Source organism: Penicillium soppii, assembly GCF_028829465.1.
Source record: "Penicillium soppii strain IBT 18220 chromosome Unknown utg000005l, whole genome shotgun sequence".
Lineage (NCBI taxonomy): Eukaryota > Fungi > Ascomycota > Eurotiomycetes > Eurotiales > Aspergillaceae > Penicillium > Penicillium soppii.
Window position 1 is genome coordinate 3,959,167 of NW_026643235.1, and position 12,559 is coordinate 3,971,725.

Genomic DNA, 12,559 nt, shown 5'->3' on the forward strand with positions numbered 1-12,559 from the left:
TTGGTACAATCTTACACGGTTCGTTCTCGTATAGTAGTTGACTTTTGGTTGAGAGTTGTCATAGTGAAGTCCAAGCCATCTGTACACATACCGAATTTGGTATATGTATGGCGAAACACTATATTACCGAAAAATGACACACTCCTACCTTCTCAAATCGAACAAGTGCCAAATGCAACCGTGGAACCAAACTCTGGGACGAGATCATCAGATAAGGGACCGAGTTTGTTAAGTGGGGCAGGTGCTGCGCGGCTAACTCGTTGTGGGAAAATGAAGAGTGGATCAGGGCTGTGCAGATGTTTTATCTGATGGGTGATCTTTCCTTGGAATGGCAAAAGAGCCGATCTCAAATCCCACAATTCTACATTTTAGATACTTGCGTACGTACATTGTACGTGTTCACTAGGAAACTAAAAGGAGATACATCAGCAGGAGCCTCTTGTTCTCTGTGACACGCAAAGAAGCATTGGGCTAGAATGCTTGGCCGCGAGCTTACATTGTAATCAAATGCTTAGGAGATCGCAATACCCACAACTCGTATTCAAGAAGTTGCTGACCTATTCGATACGGTCATGTATCCGCAGGGACGGAACATTCGAGATCACGCGAGTCAATTTGAGATTCCAGAACTTTGATTGAGTGTCCTTGGAAGAGATTTTCATCATCCCCACTAACATCCGTTACCACCAAATCCATTCATCGTGATGTATTTGTCAAAATTCCCGATGTCACTGTAAAATGGTACGAAATGAGGTCTGTGGAAGTTAATCCGAGACACCCAGACGCATCACAACACAACCTAAGCCAAAACGAAGTGCAGTCCAAAGGTCTTTTCGAGAATAGGCAACTTATTCCCGTCGGTTAGCACGGTCTTCAACATGGAGGAAATATATTGGCGTTAGAGTTCACACTAATCAACTCTAGCTCTTATCTGCTCAGGGTCTGCCGTCAGTTTTTCTCTTGGTCCTGTCTATGTCATTACCACGTGTGTGGAGATTAGTCCATTAGTCTCGGAGGAAAGAAATAAAATGAGATCAGATGAAATTGAATTTGACTTTGAGATCCAGACCGTCGATGGGTCGACCAAGGAAATCTCTGATAATAAGCGTTCTGGGGTATCAGCCAAGAGACTGATAATCTGTGCGGTCTCCTCTCTAATCATATGCCACTGAAAGAATCTCCCATGCTCCTTTGAACAACTGAGAGTTTGCAATTGTGCGTTCAGCGATGTTTACTAAAACTGTTCGTCAGGCTCATAATGCTTGGAGTGTAGAATACTTCGCCATTGCCACTGGATCAATTATGGCGCTGTTCATCATATACCACTGGGCAAATGTTATTTATTTGAAATATGGACCTAGGAAGCAGAGCAACATCACAAGATGCCTTATTCAGAGCCATAGGTATATTTTGAGAAACAGCCTTATGGAAGTGTGTCGCTAACAGTACGAAGGGCGACAAGACGATACTTCGCCGGCTCAGTTGCTGGAGTCTGTATTGGGCGATGGTCTCTTTACCTCATATACTGGGTCATGAACTTGATCCTGACTTTAGCCGATGTGGAGTTCACAGTCAAATACGTGCGTTCATTCATACCCATTACCCTTTTCATAGTAACCATACTAACCTAAGAATAAAGGTTGCCAAACGTCTCGGATGGTATCTTCACAACGAAACCCCATGCCGAGCCTATCTAACATTGTCTCTAGGCTATCCATTGCAAACTTCGTTCTTCTAGTGTTTCTCGCTCTTCGAAACACCCCTCTCGCCCCATTATCTGGGCAGTCTTACGAGAAGCTCCGTCCACTACACAAAACCGCTGGCTACACCTGCATTGCCACCAGTGTACTTCACGGTATCATATATTTGGCGGACGTATCAGAATCGGGCACCTTGTATAAATTCCGCGAGCTGGATTATCTCGCTGGAGGAATTGCCGGACTATCGATGGTTATCATTGGCGTTTCCACCTTTGGCTGGTTTGTTCGCCGCTCGTATGAAGGTATACAGAAACGATAAAATCAACCAATTCAATAGCTGACCTAGTCCATACAGCATTTTATATCATCCACTTGGCTTTTTTCCTGCTCATCATTATCATGATCGGTTTGCACCGTCCCATAATCGCTAAACAATCAGTGATCATCATCATGTTCACAGGATGCCTGTGGGGCCTCGATCGATTGCTTCGCTTTGCGAAGATATGTTGGAACCTATACGGTAACCATGCGAGCATCAATCCAGTGCCGGATGGTGCGGTCAGAGTCAAGCTCAACCGTAGTCTGAAGTGCAAACCTGGGTCTCATGCTTTTTTGTGGATCCCCTCTCTTCGACTATTTGAAACGCACCCGTTTACTTTGGTATCCAACGAGCCGGCAGAATTCTTGATTCGTCCCTGTGATGGATTCACATCGGACTTATATGAGGCTGCTCAGAAACAGCCTGGAAGATTGCTGCGGTGCTCTTTGGATGGTGCATATGGCCAGGTTCCTAGCTTTACCGACTTCGATAGGGTGGTTCTCGTTGCTGGTGGAAGTGGGGCTAGCTTTACATTTGCCATTGCTCTCGATCTTATCAAGAAGAAAGCTGCCGCTCACACTAGGAGGTCAATTGATTTTGTCTGGACAGTGAGGCGACTAGGTAGGTTCGCCAAATCCCGGTAGATGAAAAATAACTAACATTCACGAAGAATCACTGGAGTGGTTTGGCAAAGAACTCCAAGAGCTGCGGGACAGTCACAGAGTCAATCTGCACATTTACGTGACACAAGGCGATATTGAAAAGTCTATGGAAGTCGAAAGCCTCCATGCAGGAGAAGGATCGTCATCTGAGTCAAGTGTTCATGATCCCGAGAAAGGATTCACTAGCAAGGAAAACTCAGCACCACGTTCAACCTCGGATCTTCGCAGAGGACGACCGAATATTTCGAGTCACATCGCGGATTGTGTCAATTCTTGTGGCCCCGAAGAGCGTATTGGAGTTGGCGCATGCGGACCTGTCAACATGCTTGATATGACGAGAAAAGCTCTATATCGTAGTACATATGACAATGGTCCATCAATTGATTTCCACACTGAAGTAAGCAAATCTGAGTTGAAAATTTACAAAGTCGAAGCTAACACTTTGCCGCGCTTAGGAATTCGAATGGTGAAGTTTCAAGAGCATTGGAGCTGGGAACAGAACTGGAAAATCATAAAAATGGAGATTTATGAACAACCCGAAAGGGTTTAAGAGAAAATTTCAAAGCAGAAATAAAAATAGAAACGACCAGTTATCAATGATCTCAGGGCATGAATATTTACATCTTTTTTCTCACATATACAATCTAGCTGTCCAGCAGCCCAGGAACCTTCTCACACAAATATTCCACAATGGCATCGGGGCCACGCTCAACCTGTAAACCCTCAGGAATAGCATGCAGCTTAATATCAGGGCGAACGGAGCGAGCAATATCGTGAATCTGCTTGGCCTCTTCGGCGGACCACATTGACGCACTGAACTATCCAACTTGTTAGTTCGGCAACGGTCGGAATTTCCGAACCCGAACTTACCAAAACCTCGGGGTTGTGCTCCTTGACCTTGCCTTCGACCTCGTCGATCTCTGTTTTTGTTAGTTGATTGAATTGCGCCTTTATTCAATATACTTACTTTCGCAATTATCGACGTGGATGATGGTGTACTGGTCCTTCAACGCCTCGACCAGGCGACCGATAAGGCGCTTGGCGCGCTCCGGCGCGGTATTGACAGTAACGAGGTGGAAGGGACCCTTAGGAGCAGACATTTTGACCAAAATTGAATATGGAATCGCGCAATTCGCGGGGGTTTGACTTATTTATTCGCATCCGGCCACTCGCCACGTCCCCACATTGTGGGAGGTGCCCCTCCGGCTTATCCAGCCTCGGGGTAGAAATACTCCGCTATCGGTCCCTCTTAATATCTGGGGTTCTGCACTCTCTCCTCTCAATCAACACAATAATCATGTCTAAGATTGCATCAACCTTTTCGCGTGAGTCTCTTGAGTGCATTGCCTTCATATACAACGCTAATGGCAACAAATAGGCCTGGTGCGTTTCGTTCCTAAGTCTAACCCCTCCAAGATTTTGATCGGGGAGCCGGTCGATCCCAAGTTAGATGTTGGATTGGCCCTTTACCAAGGCAAGGAGGTTAATGTGCGCCCTTTCTCTGGAACTTCGGTTCTGAGCCCTGGTCATGTCACCGACGCGACGGAAACTATTTCGCGCATTCTGTCACCTCTCGCGCAATCTGAAGTTGGAACTATTCGCTGTGTCGGATTAAACGTGAGTTATGGAAGCGAATCGATCCCTCTACAAGGTTACTAACATGCTGTAGTATGTCTCACACGCAAAGGAGATGTCTCTCCCAATTCCAGAAGTACCAACACTATTCATGAAGCCATCCAGCTCTCTGGCAGATCCCTGGCCTGCGCCAACTGTCCTGCCTAAGATTACCCAGCAGGATAACACCGGTGATTACGAGTCCGAGATGGTCATCGTTATCGGTCGTGATGCTAAGGACGTGCCTGAGTCCGAGGCTCTCGATTACGTCCTCGGTTACACTGCCGCCAACGACGTGTCAAGTCGCACCTCCCAGATGAACCAGAGCCAATGGTCTTTCTCAAAGGGCTTCGACGGCGCATGCCCTATTGGTATGTCATTCAGATTGTGCATCATATCGGAATATCACCATGCTGATTGAACACCCAGGTCCCGTTCTCGTCTCCGCTGCCCTCATCCCTGATGCGAGCAAGCTCCAGATCCGTGGCCTCAAGAGCGGCCGCGTGATGCAAGACTGCCCCCTCACGTAAGATCTACCTACATCTCACCTTCGGATTTACGGACAGAAAAGCTAATATTGGTTCCATCCGCAGTGACTTGATCTTCAGCGTCCCCCAGCTGATCAGCTTCCTCTCCCAGGGCACCACACTGCCCGCTGGCACAATCATCTTGACCGGTACCCCGCCCGGTGTCGGTGCGGCCAAGAGCCCTAAGGAGTTCATCAAGGCTGGTGATGAGTTTGCCGTTGAGTTACTTCCTCACGTTGGCACACTCATCAACAAGATCGAGCACCAGTAAATAATTTCATAAAATCATAAATACGATTCATCTTTGCTGGGTTTGCCATTTGTACATGCACATTGAGTATAGACAAGTAAATAGAAGCAAACATGCCCATATGTTGGTCCCTGGACATTTCTAGACGTTATTATGCACACTGTAGCTGTCATGTAAGTAAGCTATGCATATCACCTCTGCGGCAGCGCATGCATACAAAATTCCACCCCCTCAACAGATACCCACCACAACGACCACAACATCAAGTCAAGGCCATGTCCGCCATCGGAATAGATAATTACAATCCTCACCAAAACCGTAGGCCAGGGGTGACTTCGAAAATACCGGTTGGGCGATATTGAAAGATTTAAGAGCTTTGACCAATCATAGAGCTTAACGGGATATAACTTCTTCCCTGGGCGGAGTAAGTCTATTCCGCCATGTGCTGGAGATATTTCTTGGCATTTGGAACTATGAAATGGCATGGGTGTAGAGCAAAAAAAATCTTTCAAAGGAACTGAGATGTTGGTTTCGTAGGTAGACTTCCCAAACTCGCTGATCACTAGTTTGTGAATTTTTAACTAGATATGTTCACATTGTTGGTGATATAAAGTGCATAGCTTAAGGGTGCTTGCTCTACGTATGAAGTACGGCGTAGAAGAACAATAATAGCAAATAAGCCACACATCCATGGATTGACTAGCTAATTTGATGCCTGGAAACATTTAGCCAGAGCGCAAGCCGATCTACAGACCCGTGGTCGTCTGACAAGGCTCCTCGTGGACCTTGTCGACCCGCGATGGCTCGATTTTAGCGCTCCGGGATTTTATCGGGTCGGTCTCCTGCTCGGAGTAGGTTTCCTTAAAAGACGGTCTGCGGCTCTTTTCTTTGATTTTTTTGATCTGGAGATTTTTCACTTGGTATATATTATTGCTGGGTTGAGACTGCTCAATTTTTCGTCTTTGCCTTTTCTCTTTTCTTTGCCGCAAGCCCTATTTGTGGACGTTTGATGCTTTTATACACTTTCACCCAGATGCCGATATCAATTTTCCACGGTTTGGTATATTCGCCTTGTTTGTTTAATTTTACTACAGATGATACTTTCGTTGGATGTCATGTGTGAAAAAGCGTGCAATGCTTATGCGTCAATCTATGTACAATCCCGACACGTTGCCGTGCCCGATGCCGAGTCTACCTATCCACGCCGAACCCGAACCCGATCTATCGTACCCACCAATGCTCTGACCCCGAAACAAAAAATTCGTCAAATGTCTTTCACAAAATCTTTCACGAATTGCCTAACTCGAATTCAATTCCTCTACCACTCTCGATGCCATTTACTCCTCCTTACGCCAGACCCGACCCTTCCAGTGCAGCAAGATAGTGGGAATGACACTGACGGCGACGACCAGCGCCGATCCAATACCCGCACTAGGAGCAATACCGACATTCTCAAACATCGCAGAGAACCTAAGGCGAGGTTAACGAGAATTCCAAGCGCAACGAATGATGGAACCACATACCAGAATGGACCGAGGAAACCCCAGATCTGCCGCACAAACGTGACGAAGACTCCAATGCTACCAGCCTCCTGCGGGAAACAATCAACAGCATAAGTGACCATCACAGTAGTGACTAGCTGGTTTCCAACAGCACCGATCGCAGTGCCGATGATCGGCGTCACATTCCAGTGTCCGCTCGGCGAAGTCTGCGTGCAGACCAAGAATACAATCATACCGATGATGGTCAACGCGAAGCCGAAATAGCTGAGCCAGAGACGGAACTCCGGCTCGGCTTTTCGGTCAATACGTCTGCTTCGACGACTCATCCAGAAATCGGAAAGCACGCCGCCCATCTGCTCGCCGATCACGGAGCCGATAATTACACCTAGAAACTGGAGGCCGAGTTGTTCGGCATTCAGCTCGAACTTCTCTTGGAGGAGTTGTGGCACTTCGACGGTGGCGAGAATACTACCGAAGAGGAACACCATTGCGTATGCGCAGGTTGGGATCAGGATCGACGGGTGGCGGGCCATGGTTAGTGGGTGCACGAACTCGTACAATGAGAGTGGGGTTGGGTCAATACGTCGCAGGGACATGTATTCGATCTTGGTGGCGGATTGACTGTCTACGCCGCTGCCCAGGTACCGGGTTTCAGGGCCGAAGAAGAGATACAGGATGAACTGGCCGCCGTTGATCTTGGGGTTTGTTAGCTGATGAAACGATCTGGTTGCGGCTGGAAACTTGCCATTGCCAGGATCCAGTAGATCCAGTGATAGCCCGCGCGGTAGGTGACAAAACCGAAAATGAAAGGTCCGATCGGAACACCAAGGGTGATCATCAGGGTCCAGACACCCATGTACCGGGCGCGGTCCTTTTTAAAGGTCGTTTCCATCACGACTGCGCTACCAATTGCTGAAGCAGGGGAGATGAAGAAAGCCACCAGGGCACGACAGGCAGCGAGAGAAGCATAATCAGTGCTCTTGGCACAGCCGATATTACACACAAGACTGCAGATGAGGGAAAGGAGGAAAATTGGTCGGCGGCCATATCGATTTGACAGAGGCTTCCAAAACAGAGGAGCACCTCCAAGAATGGCAATTTGCAAAGAAGTCAAATAACTAGCGTCTTGCAGGCTGACGCCGAGTTCTTTGGAGATGTCTGAATAGGCAGGGATGATGGCGGCGGCGGTGAATGTGCCCATGCAAGCGTGGAACGCCACAAGGATAAGGTTCATCATTTTCTACACGTCGATATGTCAGTCTTTCGATGCTCGAATTTGGGTTCTGATTAACCATTTAGCTGGGAAATTAGGAACTCACCTTCCACTCAGGCCAGTTGTAGGGGTCGGCTGGGCCCATTCCGGGAATGGGATCCAGTGCCAATGTCCCATGTCGCTCCAACAGATAGTCTCTATGAGCTTTGGGTAGACGAGCAGCCACAGATTCTTCGTAGGTGGCTGCTCGTCCATGCCCTGCGCTCTCGATGAGATCAATGTCGGCTTTGGTGCCTGGCACCTCCTCGACTTCATCTCGTCGAGATGGGCTCGTTTGCAACTCGAGAGACGTCATTCTAATCACGTCCCCCGGAACAGAAAAAAATTGAGACAAGCAATTGAAGACTTCAAGTATCCTCTTTATGGAGCAGGGCTGGGGCGAGGATGATCGTCAGAATGGGTGAGTCCTGACCAGGGGAATTACAGGTATAAAAAATCCAAAGGGATAGATGAGGTGAGAAACAAGAGTGAGATAAGGAGTGGCAGGGATATCCAGGAATTGAATTGGTGACTGTACAATTCAACTTCTGTTGGGCAATGCAAAAGCCACGAGGGAGCGGAAAATCCCAAATGTGAGTGCGCATAACGTCCCGCTAAGCCCACGTCGGACAGAACTTGGGACATGGGGTAGAAGGGGTATTCTCCGGGATACTCGGCTCCGTTGCGGACCCTCCGTGGAGAGAAATGCGGAGGCTCTCCACGTTTGATTGGAAATCAGAGCCGAGTTGCCATCTCCGCAAGTCATGGGATTTGGTCAACAGAAGGTATCCGCCAAGGCAATTGAGTACGGCTAGCCGACGAGTTCTTCTACTATGAATCACGGCTCGCTACCCGAGCCAAGTACCGAACTCACTCCATTATGACATCTTGGCGCAATCTCCCCAGGTTCGATTCTCCATATATTTCGGTCATTTTCTCTCACCGTGAGTTCTGGGGAAGTTGGAAATCCTTATCACGGTATTTGCTACGCATCTGCAAGCCGCGCAATGACATTGTGGGACTTGGTCTGAGCACAAAGGGAGAAAGGAGGCGAATTGTAGACACACTGCCTCGGCTGTATTGCCACGCCCATTTCCGTGTCTCGGCTTTTCCACGACACGCTAATCTGCGTACATAGATGAATTACATGTACATGTGCAGTCATATCTAGGTAGATCCCATAATTTCATGACTTTCAACAGAATGCTTAATTCCTTATCCTGATAATTATACAAACAATAGTCCAATTCGAAGTATCACATACAATATTGTATGCAAGTTTCCATCAATCCGATGGATGCTGTAAAATATAATTCCGTGCTAGCATAAGCAGTGCCACACCCCACAATTTGATCTCCACAATCTCATCTTCTACTCTTTCTCCTCCTACAATAATGTCGTCAATGGAGATCGTGACGGCACCTTCTCCAGCAAAGAAATTGAGCTGTCGAGTATGTCACAAAGCCTTCTCGAAAGCTGAACATCTAAGGGTGAGTGGATATGCGTATTCCCCACGAAAGAGGGGCGCCAAGTGATGTAAGAGCCTAATAGCCTATAGAGACACGAACGATGCCGTATGTTCTAGATAGATCAATGCCGATATTGTTCGATCCTTGCTTATCCAAAAGGTCCCATTCGGCTAACCGGAAGATCTAGATACGGGATCTAAACCCTATGTCTGCAGAGAGTGTCGACGACCATTCGCCCGTCAAGATGCTCTTACCCGCCATGAGAAGCTCCATGCTCGTGCCATGAATGCAAAACCTGGCTCAGAAACTCACATGCCACGGCCTTCTGTTGACTCGCTTGCTTCATGGGACACGAGCAGTGCTTCTACGGCTGATCCGGCTACATCGGCGACGAGTCAGTCGTGGGATGGGACCCATTCCGGTGCTGGCATGCATGTCGCTTCGGAATTGGACTTTGCGTTGGTCTGGCCTGATTCGGAGAGTCTCTTTCAGAGCTTGATGTCCTCCGATACGACGGACCAGTGGCAAATGCCTCTTGGGACCTTGCCCTTTCCACCGGTGGTGCAGGATGTCAATGCTATGAGCTTCGGTTCGCCAATTTCTTTCGATGATCGGAGCTCTTCTGTTGGTGCTATCCCAGTTGGCGGGGGACATCAAGCGGTGCGAGATGTTACGGAGATGGTGACGAGCTCGGTGAGTTGCACTTGAGGCATCTTGTTGTTTCGGGAAGCCGATCCGGTGAAGAAGTCATCGGCAAGCTCCCGGTCAAACCATGAATACTTCGAGACTAACTTATCACTCGTGTAGTCCTCGAGCGTCACCGCTGCAGTCAAAGCTACATCCATAACATCAGTATTCCTCGACGAATGCCTCCATATGTTCTTTGTTCGCTTCATTCCCACATTTCCAATTTTGCATCGTGCCACATTTGTGTTTAAAGAATGCACACATGCTCTCCTACTCAATGCAATTGCCATCGGCTCTTTGTATTTGGGCCCCAAGGATTCGGTCGCCAAAGGTGAAGCGCTCTGGCGGCTCGCACACACAGCAGTGGCCACGTCATGGCAGTCTCTGATCACCCATAACGGCCCATACGATGCCTGCAAAGGTGTTCAATTAATGATGACCGCTCTGCTTGGCCAAATATACGGAGCTTTGTCAAAGAATCGGGCAATCAGAACCACCAGCCAGGTCTTCCGCCCACTGGGCTTCTTCTGGGCCAGACATTGTGGCATGTACGACAGCGCACCATACTCAATGGACAATCTCCCATCAATGGACGCTCCGGCTGCCGAAAAAGAACACCAATGGCGGATCTGGTCGGCACGGGAGATTCAACAACGTGCCCTGCTAGCATACTACATCTTGGACGGTCTAGTCGCCCAGATGTCCGGCGATGCCGCTTCCGCCAGACACGTAGCAAACCCCCTAAACCTCCCAAGCAGCGAAGAAGCCTTCTATGCCAACACAGCCGATGAATGGCTATCCCACATCCACCCCCAAAAGCAAGATCAGTCCTCCTTCCGCGCCATCTTCCGCTCCCTCTTCCCACCAGTTGGCAGTTTCCGTCCTTTAGATTACCAATTCTCACCCTTCGCACTCCGCGTCGTTCTAGAGGGCCTCCAATCCCTAATCTCAGACTGTGACGAAAATGAACTCGCCGTTGGCGTCCCGGGCCAATCAGACGTTCGTCGGGCCCTAGCCCAAGTCCACGAAACAATCACGATGAGCATCCACTTCACAGCGGCTGAAAGACTCGAAATTCTTCTCCGCTGGCACACGATCTGCCTAGACACGATGATCAACTCGACCGTTCTCTCACGATACGTCTGTCTACGCTATAATATCCCTCAACACGTCTCGGGAGGCTGTCGAACCGTCCGTCCAGGCTTTGATCTAGCAAAATGGGCAACCTCAGAAGATGCTCGCCGCGCCGTCCTCCACGCCGTCGCAATCCAAGATATCGTCGAGCAATTACCGCGCGGCCGAGCACATGTCGTGCACATGCCCAGTTCGCTCTTTGCAGCCGCGACGATTTACGTGGTTCTCTCGCTTGCAGGTGTTGCGACAGTTAGTCTGCCGAGAAATATCGTGTGGCAAGACGCGCTGCTCTCGTATTCGGATATGAATCTTGGGCATGATGATATGAGACCTTCGTCTGGATCGGAGACGAGACGGTTTGTTCAATGTAGTGGGGATTCTGCGCTTCCCCTGCGGGGCGGTGCAGTCAGGAATCTGCTTTATGAGTTGAACTCTATGCAGAAGCTTTTTAAGTGCTTGTCTTCCCAGTGGGGGATTGCGCATGATATGGAGGATATTATTGCGCAGTGGATTCAGTTGTGTCATTAGATGGGTTCGATTGGTTTGGTACGCGGCTACTTGGCGTTCGTTGGGGGGTTCATTAAGCGATTACTTTTTGTATGATGGGATCTGAGTTGGGAATTTGATGATATTTAACGGCAATATAGGATATTCTGAAAATGATGTCCACTTTCCACGTTGCGCTGGAAAACAGCTCAAGCCAAATGAATCAACATTCGTTTTAATGGCCTGCCTCGTTGTTGCTGAGTGGGAGGAGATTACAACTACCCTCGCGGCGGAGCGCTCGGCGGCTCCTGGGTGGCGCAAGTTCTTCGTAAATTGAATGTGGCGCTGGACGATGGCTGGCTTTACTGTGCAAGCCTGGCAGCAGATGTCTGGTGCCAATTTCATGACTTACTAAGTTGTCTATGTGTTATGATGGCTTATTGAATATGCCCCGCGTTGTGATGATCATCCATGGATGCATTGCATATAGCTATTAAACTAAATAAAGATAATACAAAATACTCTGTCAATTCACTTTTCATTAGGAAATTGGTCTGAATGTTGTGGTGGGCTTTTGATGGTTCCTTTTTCGATAACGAAATGATTGGGTGGTCCACCACGCTCCAGCTCATTGAGAACACATTTCAGGTCCGTAATAAGCATATACTTTGATTCTAAGTACAATTCTGCATTACATTTGGCGATCTGCATGGGTGTCAGCTAAAGTACCTCATGCAGGAAACATGCAGGGAAAGGGTATTCTTACCATCTTCGGTTCAGTCTAAGGGCATGTGTTCGACTCTTAACTGCCGAGGGAAGTGGCGCGGCATGTAGAGGTGAGGATATTTTGAGAATTCTAAGACAGATCCAACATTAGCCACCTGTGAAGGGAGCAGATCTGACTGGTTGTGAAATCCAAATGCAAGAGACGGCTGACAGCACACCGCAACATAATGA

General features: G+C 48.4%; 5 protein-coding genes across 5 annotated transcripts; 3 read left to right on the forward strand and 2 right to left on the reverse strand.

The window, feature by feature from the left end:
• Positions 1-1,227: 1,227 nt before the first annotated feature.
• N7529_006968 (ferric reductase family protein) lies at positions 1,228-3,231 on the forward strand (the record flags this gene model as incomplete). The annotated part of the gene is given in 6 exon segments (XM_057242495.1): positions 1,228-1,403; positions 1,454-1,580; positions 1,710-1,728; positions 1,739-2,002; positions 2,056-2,640; positions 2,690-3,231. 6 exon segments carry the CDS (start codon positions 1,228-1,230, stop codon positions 3,229-3,231), a joined length of 1,713 nt encoding a protein of 570 aa, XP_057097854.1.
• A 94-nt stretch (positions 3,232-3,325) lies between these two features.
• N7529_006969 (uncharacterized protein) lies at positions 3,326-3,781 on the reverse strand (the record flags this gene model as incomplete). Its single annotated transcript, XM_057242496.1, has 3 exons — positions 3,326-3,499; positions 3,552-3,601; positions 3,649-3,781. The coding sequence occupies 3 exons, from the start codon at positions 3,779-3,781 to the stop codon at positions 3,326-3,328; spliced, it is 357 nt and encodes a 118-aa protein (XP_057097855.1).
• A 197-nt stretch (positions 3,782-3,978) lies between these two features.
• On the forward strand, positions 3,979-5,093 carry N7529_006970 (fumarylacetoacetate hydrolase family protein; the record flags this gene model as incomplete). Its single annotated transcript, XM_057242497.1, has 5 exons — positions 3,979-4,006; positions 4,060-4,298; positions 4,351-4,666; positions 4,725-4,821; positions 4,889-5,093. The coding sequence occupies 5 exons, from the start codon at positions 3,979-3,981 to the stop codon at positions 5,091-5,093; spliced, it is 885 nt and encodes a 294-aa protein (XP_057097856.1).
• Positions 5,094-6,409: 1,316 nt separating this feature from the next.
• N7529_006971 (uncharacterized protein) lies at positions 6,410-8,142 on the reverse strand (the record flags this gene model as incomplete). Its single annotated transcript, XM_057242498.1, has 4 exons — positions 6,410-6,542; positions 6,596-7,269; positions 7,320-7,814; positions 7,894-8,142. The coding sequence occupies 4 exons, from the start codon at positions 8,140-8,142 to the stop codon at positions 6,410-6,412; spliced, it is 1,551 nt and encodes a 516-aa protein (XP_057097857.1).
• A 1,253-nt stretch (positions 8,143-9,395) lies between these two features.
• N7529_006972 (uncharacterized protein) lies at positions 9,396-11,644 on the forward strand (the record flags this gene model as incomplete). The annotated part of the gene is made up of 3 exons (XM_057242499.1): positions 9,396-9,400; positions 9,511-9,988; positions 10,103-11,644. The coding sequence occupies 3 exons, from the start codon at positions 9,396-9,398 to the stop codon at positions 11,642-11,644; spliced, it is 2,025 nt and encodes a 674-aa protein (XP_057097858.1).
• Positions 11,645-12,559: the final 915 nt, after the last annotated feature.